The sequence below is a fragment of the Mchenga conophoros genome, linkage group LG22 (genome assembly GCF_057382185.1).
Source record: "Mchenga conophoros isolate Kocher_MC1m ecotype Shallow Benthic linkage group LG22, M_conophoros_male_GT1.1, whole genome shotgun sequence".
Lineage (NCBI taxonomy): Eukaryota > Metazoa > Chordata > Actinopteri > Cichliformes > Cichlidae > Mchenga > Mchenga conophoros.
This window is the reverse complement of record NC_140546.1, coordinates 7093867-7102525: the sequence shown is the minus strand read 5'-3', so window position 1 is coordinate 7102525 and position 8659 is coordinate 7093867. Positions and strand designations below refer to the sequence as shown.

The following is an 8659-nucleotide window of genomic DNA, read 5'->3' as shown; positions in this document are numbered from 1 at the left end:
GCGCGTCACTGCAACTCCCCCTGGCTTCTGCTCCGCGGCTGCTGAGTGAGCCCTCATCTGGGACTCTCCTCAGCTCTTTCTGGGACAGTGGCGCAGCTGCCCCTCTGTTGGTCTTCCTTGGTCTCTTGTGTTCTGGGGGCCTCTGGATGTCTGGAGTTTTGATCTCCTCCACACCTGCTTCATGCCCTGGAGGACGGGGCTGTGGCCCCCCCACACCCTCTAGCAGATCATTACATGAAGGAACCTTTTAAAAACAAGCGCGTCCATGCTCACAGGTGTACACACGGGTGATCACACCCACAAACTACACCCTTTTTGGCTCCTACCTCAAAGCACACTGTGTTCTGTTGATCTTATGTGCTGCACAATAATGTTTAATATTTAGTATTTACTGTCATATTCCCATATATCATTGTGATGTTGTTTATTCTATTACTCTTGTTCTCTTCTGCTTGTTTTCTTTTTTCTTTCTCAGCAGGTGATCCAGGTGATCGATATATGCTTTTTTTATTTCTTTTTTTTTTCTGCTCATTCTGTTGGTTTTTGTCTTTTGCCCTTCTCCCCCGTCCCTCTTCTCAGCTGTTTCTCTTTTAGACAACAATTCTGATGGCAAAAGAGCCAAACGGGACAGGCAAAAAAAAAAAAAATAAATAAAAAAAAAAATAACATAAAGCTTTCATTTTTAATAAAGCACAAGTGTTTTGTAAGGGGAGTCGTGGGCGGCTCTTGACCCCGAGTCATAATCTTGATCGCAGTCTCTAGGACAGGATGTTATGTTTCACATGCACTTCGGCACAATGCATAAACGCTTCCTCTTTCATGTGAATTAATCCCCGGGCTAAATTAGAACAATAGCTCACTGCTTTGGTCCTATATATATAATCCAACTAAAGTTACGATGGGAAGGTTCTTATTGTTGCTTTTCCTCTGTCACTTCTCATCATCAGGTAAGATTCTTCATATTTTCTTCGGATACTTGCACTAGGTCTGTCTTCAGTTTCACTTTTACAACTAAATGAAAATATGTTTTTAATGAGAGGAGAGAGAGATCGTGTACAGTTGTATGTTTCACATTTGCTTCCATACATCACAGACCACAAATCAACTTTTGAAAAAATAAAAAAAAGAAGATAAATAGCGATGTCGACAGATTAATGTGCTGTCATATCCACTTTATATTATACAAGCCGTTTTCAGCAGCTAACTGGGAACTGGGACAGCCAGACTTTAAATACAGGCTTTTTACTTTTTTGTAATTAATAATAATATATCAATTTAAAAAAAATCTCTTCTCCAACAGAAATCTTGTCTTCAGAATAGGCTGTAGTTTGTGGATCATTCCTCACCGCCCGCTCAAATTGCGCTAGAGTAGTAGAGTAGAGCAATAACAGGTGTAATCCAAATCCATCATTACATATTCAGAGGGTGGACCCTCCTTTCTCTGTCATTATTATTTGTGTATATTGTAGCGTTCCTCCGACAGAAGACAGAGACAATCGGTATTCCGTTTACTGTCTGTTTATTAAGAACAGTAACACTTGTGGCCATGGCCAATGCCAAAACAACTGGGAAAACGCTCTCTCCGGAATCAAAACAAACCCCCACTCTTTCACTTCCCCAACTCACACTTCACACAGGCTGAAGAACAGTTAAAGTATGTTTTCTGTTGTCTTTGTGCGTGGTGGAAATGTGCGTGTACACGCTACCTTGCTCTGACAGCACAGAGCAAGGTAGAGAGATGCAGCTCTGCTTTTTATTCTGGTGTGTGTGTGTGTGTGTGTGTGTGTGTGTGTGTGTGTGTGTGTGTGTGTGTGTGTGTGTGTGTGTGTGTGTGTTTTAAACATATAAACACAGTAACAGGAGAGTTTGCAGAGTGAGACTCAGGAGGTGAGTTGAAGGCTGTCCACTCAATACGTTAGAAACAGTTTGTTATTTTATTTTCCTTTTTGGCTAAAAGAAAAGCAAAAGCACTATTATTTAACTCAGGAATGAAAGGTCAAAAACTACATTTGAGTCAAGTGAGCTACTGTCAGTCTAGCTGGTGTACTATTGTGGGGTAGAGGGATAGTTAAAGGAACTGAGATAGTCTGTTTTCCCACAGGATGTAAAATAAATGGAAATATTAAAAGTTATTCTGACGCTACTGATGTTGTTGTCTAAGGTTTTCTGTGTTGTATAAGTCAAAATTGGCTGTTTTAATGAAAGTTTTAGCCGACTGGTCTCAGGCCTTGTACAGTATGAGCAGAAGCAGGTGGAGATAACAGCACATAGACATAGCACTCATTATTATAATATAATGACAGTATTAGAGCTGCAACATTATGAATACTTTCTATGTATGAACAACATTATCACACTGAAAGATCATTATTTGAAAATATGTTTTTATCAATGTTAACATTCTAAATATGACAATAATTCATCTGAGTGATGCCCCACACCTTCTTCAAATCAACAATTGATGTCAAACGTTTGTGCTGCAAAAACCTTGGTTATTGGTGCTATCATTTTAAATATTCTGGAGGTCATCCAAGGCCAAGCAGCCCCTTTCTTTACAGTGAAAAGGCAATGAAACATAAACCAGTATTGGATTTTTTTTTTTTTTTTATCATGATCACACTCTTTAAAAGTAAAAAACTAGGTTAACTTTTAATAGTTAAAATAAACTATGCATTCTGACGGAGAAAAAAACTATTTGCAAAATACAAAACTATCTGAAAAATGTAGGCATGCTTCCTGTTAGAAAACTCAGAATTGTCAAATTACATGTATTTAGAACCTTTTGAGCATCTCAAGTTTAATACAGTAACTTCAAAACAATAGCTAGTTCATCACAAACCAGCAGAAACCTAGCAGAGTTGATTAACACCAATTTTATCTGTTTTCGTTAATGTTGGGGGGCTGTTTGACCTTGGATAACCTCTAAAAAAAACTCTAAAAACTTTTATTAATATCTTTAAAACAAAATCATCACAAACAAAATATTTTTGCAGCACACACTTAGCACAAACGTTTTACATCAATTTTGTTTGATTTGACGAAGGTGGGGGAGCCACCTTCACTCATATCATTACTCCACAAATAGCTAAGTTGTCTAGCTAGCCTTACAGAAATTGAATGTTTTGGGGCTATTCACATAATGTTCCCAAAAGATTCTCTTAAGGTCAAAACTTTCAAGGACCCTTCTAAAAAAATAACCTTTAGGGAATATACCCTGAAGATTGAAGGATATTGTTTGTGTGGAAATCATGCTAACCTGGTTACTTAATAAACAATCAATTCTTAATGAAATAAGTTAATATGAGGGTAAGCACAAGCCTTCAGCAGCCAGTTTGAATGGAATGATAAGACACATTTGCTCATTTTGTACTTTATGATGCCACACTGTTACATTATACTGAACATGTCATCTATGTGTATATTTCCCAAAATATCTGAAGGTCTTAAACAGCTGACAGGTGGGTAAAATGTTGACTTGTGGTTTGTACGAGTCCAGTCAGAGCACTGTTGTTTTCCCACCCATCCATTTTCTTCTCTTTATCCAGTTTAGGGTAGCATTTGAACTGGAGCCTATCCCAGGTGCCCATTTAAACTTTACTAGATATTTGGATGGATGGATAATTTGTACAGATACACATGTACATTTCCATGAACTGGACTGTGTACCATGACCATGTACTGTGTGCCCAGCCCGGAGGCTGCGGTCTGTGACCGGCTCCCGGTGCAGACGGCTCTCTGTTATAATGTTTCCTCACTTGGCTCATGCGAGCCCAGCCCAATTTTTACTCTTTAAGTGTGCGCGTGTGTGTATGTGTGTGTGGGTGGGGGTGGGGGGATATATGTGTATTGAGAGTGTGGGGAGTGAGTTGGAGGGTGGGGTGGGCTGCTTTTAACTATGTAAAGCACTTTGTGCTACATTTTTTCTGTATGAAAAGTGCTTTATAAATAAAGATTGATTGATTGATTGATATAATTTTTTTTTAGCAAGGTCTTTGAACTTGTCATGCTGTAAGAAATGCTTGTCAGCAGTTTTGGCTCTTCCTGTGGATGCAACATCTGGACTATAGAGAGTGGAAGATGGAAATTGGACATTTGTTTAAAGACTAAACACTAAGCTATTTACGCTTATACATAAAAATCCTGTCTTATTGGTTGCATGGTGAACAATTAGAAGATCTGCTTTGTTGCCCTTAATCCCACCATTATAAACCCAGGGAGAGTTACTTTAGGCTCCACGAACAATACAGTAACTGAGTAGTTTGAGATGTAGCTGAGAAAGCAGTTTTTTCTCAGTGTTTCTGTTGAGAATGTTTATTTCTCATTAGTTCTAATTGACAAATGCATTCAGGTTTCATTGAAGATGTACACCAAACATTATTAGCATATTATCTGTGATCTCAGTTAAACCTTTATTTTGAAAAGGATTTTTTAGAAGTTACTTAAAGAGTTAATGACAAAATATATAAATCTTTAAATATAATGCTGAGTAGTTAAAGAAAGTTGTCTATATAACAGCAATGCCATCTAATTCAGAGTCTCATCATTGTTACAGTGAAACACTCCTTGCAGTATTTCTTCACTCAAACAACTGGAGTCCAGAGCATCCCTGGGTTTGTGGCTGTTGCCCTTTTTGATGGAGTTCAGGGAGGTTACTATGATAGCAGCACAAGAAGAGCAGAACCCAAAACAGAATGGATAAAAAAACTCATGAAGGATGACCCTCAGCACCTGCAGTGGTACGCTGATCAATCTTTGCACACCAATGAGGTTTTCAAACATTACATTGGGAGTTTAAGGCAACGTTTCAACCAAACTGGAGGTATGGTTTTGTCTAAACTGTTACTGCTGAAAATATTTGTACTCATCCTGATTTGGTTTAAAATAGAAAACTAAAAGTTTTTTTTTAAATTAGGTTAGATATAGAATGTAAAGTATGATGATGAGATCTGCTACTTTACTCAGAAAAAAAAAAAAAAAAAAAAAAAAGAACAGTGAAAGAAGCAGAGAAAAAATATGAACCTTCCACAGTGACCACAAGATAATAGACTGGTTTTTGGGCCAGTAACTCACACCAAGAGTACTGTCCCTCTGTTTTTGTGTCTGTAATGCTGACATCTTGCTGGTTTCATGCAGTATTTTCTGGCTGCCTTTTTACAGGTGTTCATATTTTGCAGAGTATGAATGGCTGTGAATGGGATGATGAGACTGGAGAGGTTAATGGCTTCATTCAGTACGGTTATGATGGAGAAGATTTTATAGCATTGGACCTGCAGAAACTGACATGGATCACTGCAAAACCACAGGCTGTCATCACCAAACTGAGATGGGATACTGAAAAAACTCGATTAGAACACAATAAAGAACTTTTCATCCATAAATGCCCTGAGCTTTTAAAGAAGTATTTGCAGTATGGGAGGATCTTTTTGCAGACAGCAGGTAGAATTACAGAATCTGATGTAGAAAAAACTAGAAAATTTATATTGCAATTTAAAGACAACGTAGCAACTTCCTATCTCTTTTCAGTCCTACCTTCAGTGTTTCTCCTCCAGAAGTCGTCCTCCTCTCCAGTCAGCTGCCATGCTACAGGTTTCTATCCTCACAGCGCCGTGATGTTCTGGAGGAAAGATGGAGAGGAGATTCATGAAGGTGTGCATCACACAGAGAGCCTCCCCAACAATGATGGGACCTTCCAGATGAGTGTTGATTTGAAACTTTCAGTCACACCTGAAGACTGGCAGAGGTACGACTGCGTGTTTCAGCTCTCTGGTGTGAACGAGGACATCATCACCAAACTGGACAAAGCAGTGATCAAGACAAACTGGGGTAAGTCTGGATCCTGCGACGGTTATGAATCATTTTTACAGAGTAGTTAGGTGAGTACTCACATGTGAGTTGGTGCACCAACCCTCTGCATGTACTCTTTTACTACATCCACAGATCCTCTCTGTGGTCTTTCTCTTTTCCTCTTGACTGCCTGGTCCATCTTTAACAACTTTAACAAGCTATGTTTTTCACAAATAGAATTACATATACTATCATGTATTATCATGTTTTTATAATGGTGTAAAGGTTTTACATTAAATTATTACATTTCTTGAGGCGATGTTGGATAAGCTGACCTTTGCCACATTTATATTCACCAATCCAATCAAACAATACTTTTAGCAGCTGACAAAGAACTAATTAATAACAAATCAGTAAGATGCTTCACTGAAAAGGGAACATACAGTAAATAGCAGAGAACGGAAGTAAGTAAAACGTAATGAAATACTATATGTAGTGTTTTTTATCTTCAGTGTGCACAAGACGAATGTCTAATGATGGTGTATTAACTGAGTATTAATGGTTTTGTGTCGCCTCTTGTTTCAATCAGAGATGTCAGCTGCATTAACTATCAGGTCCTTACTGAGTCTTTCCTCACTTGTTCTTTAGTTCATTTGTGCTCTGTGTTATAAAGTGTTTCCACATTTTGTTCAACAGAGAAGCCCGCTGACATCAGAGCCACAGTGGTTGTTCTAGCAATCGTCCTCATTGCAGCTGTTGCAGTTGGGGCAGCTGTGGTGTTTGTCGCTTACAAAAGAAAGAAAGGTGAGAGATCTGTTGGGGAAATGTTGATTTTAATTTTTGAATTTGTGTTTTAATCAATACTGACAAATTTCACATTAAACTGAAACACTCACAGTCTGAAATAAGTCTCAGAGCCAAAGTGAAATTATTATATTACAGTAAACTGATGATGTGAGAAGCATCAGTGTAATAGATAATTACAGAGCTGCTGATCTTCATAGCTGTGCAGAACACCATTTTTTTAAGTCTCTACCTGTGAACTACATTTGAGGAAAAGAGTTTGCTCATGTGGAACAGCGTACAACATACTCCTGCCGGCATTTAGAACATAAAGCACACTTATAATCTCATCACTACTCTCTAAAAACATTAAGCATCACAGGAACTCTTGTTTTTATTATGTTGTGTTATTGTATTTTATGCTGTTGTATTCATGGCTTCTTGATAATGTGACTTCCCTATTCATATTTCTGCTTGCCTGACTCTTTGTTGCATGTTTATCTAGAGAGTTGGAGCATGTTTACTAACGGAAAGCAACATTCACTGTACATTATAGAAAATTTTAGTTTTGTCTTTTTGTTCTTACAGCTCCTGACAATGTCTCTGAACAGTCTGAGAGACTAAATCCACAAACGTGACCGTCATTCAAGCTGTTCTGTGCTCCACTCTCTGTATGAGTTTAGTCTGGCTGTTTCAGTTCTTCCACAGTTTGAAGTTTTACATGTTATATGCAGTAATGATTAAAATTCTCAGCAGGTAACATAATAACATCTTATAGAAGCTTTTTGTTGTTTATTTGTTGTTTATTTTAATGGCATACACTGCAAAAATATGCCTCAAATGAAGCTCAAAGATTGATATAGAATCACTTCAAAAACATAATTTATCTTGGTTCATTTACATTTAGGATTGTAACCTCTTCTGAAATGTTTATGTATTGCCCCCCTTTATTAAATCTTTTGCATAATAAGTAATTCACTACCCAAATAATCTTTTCATCTAATAAATGAATAATTAAACACTTAGAAACACTTCCTATTCAGTTTTGATGACATTATTCTTCTTTTTCTATGTCTTTCACACATAAACCAGAAGAACTCTTTGACAGCTGGGCACCATGTGCTGAAACACGTGTACTACGACCTGATTACGATGTTATGTGATTACATATGGAAAGAAGTATTTCTCAAGAGTGTTACAAATGTGTATGTGTAGTCCTTTAACTTTTTACTTTTACCTAAAACAAACAAACCAATCAAAAAACAATATTTTCAATATTATTAACAATATAAAAAATTGCTATAATTTCTTTATCATAATAACACTTAGCTTAACTGCATTTCATTCCTTTAACACTCTGTATTATCTGTTATTTACTCTCCAAAACTATATTTCCTTTTTTGTGCTGTAAAAATGCTTCTATGCTATAAGGCTCTTTTTATTAATAAAGTTTAATTGAAAAACAAAGTTCACTCTGAGCTGCTCTGTGTGTGTTTCTTTCAAAGAGAGAGAGACTCACAGACAGGGAAGTAATGACATCAAAATTGAATTTAACTGAAAGAGTTTTGAAATGGTAACTTTTAGCATAACCTTAATATACCTTTTTTCTAAGCATACCTGTAAAGTTCAGGTCTGGGTTTCAGTTCTAATCATCATGTCAGAAAAGATCAACTTCAAATCATTTAACGGTCACCAGCTGACCCCACCATTAAAAAACCAAGTCTGTTAAAATGAAAATAAAAGTAACAGTCACAGTTGAAGGGTTATCATTTACACCACAGTTACTGTTGATCCAAGGGCGTAGATTTGGTTTTGGCATTGGTGGGGACGGATGATTCAACCACTGAACCCTGCCCTGTTCCTTTTTTTTTTCCTTTTTGTCTTTGCTTCTTGATAAAAAAAAATAAATATAAAAAAGAAGAAATATACTTGCCTACATATGCTATTCTACATGCTTTTAAACCATTTAAAATTACAATTCATAGTTTTATATGTGAATTATATAATGTTAAATTACTATTAAGCAAATGACTAAAGTATTTTAGGCTTTAGTTTACTTCAGCCATATTCCATATAAATCAGGTATCATACA

The 8659-nt window shown here is 36.9% G+C and overlaps 1 protein-coding gene across 1 annotated transcript; it reads left to right on the top strand.

Moving 5' to 3' along the window:
* Positions 1-801: 801 nt before the first annotated feature.
* LOC146548691 (class I histocompatibility antigen, F10 alpha chain-like) lies at positions 802-7943 on the top strand. Its single transcript, XM_085263079.1, has 6 exons — positions 802-947; positions 4553-4819; positions 5158-5436; positions 5524-5823; positions 6481-6588; positions 7156-7943. Exons 1-6 carry the CDS (start codon positions 899-901, stop codon positions 7203-7205), a joined length of 1053 nt encoding a protein of 350 aa, XP_085119205.1. The 5' UTR covers positions 802-898; the 3' UTR covers positions 7206-7943.
* The last annotated feature ends 716 nt before the right edge of the window (positions 7944-8659 follow it).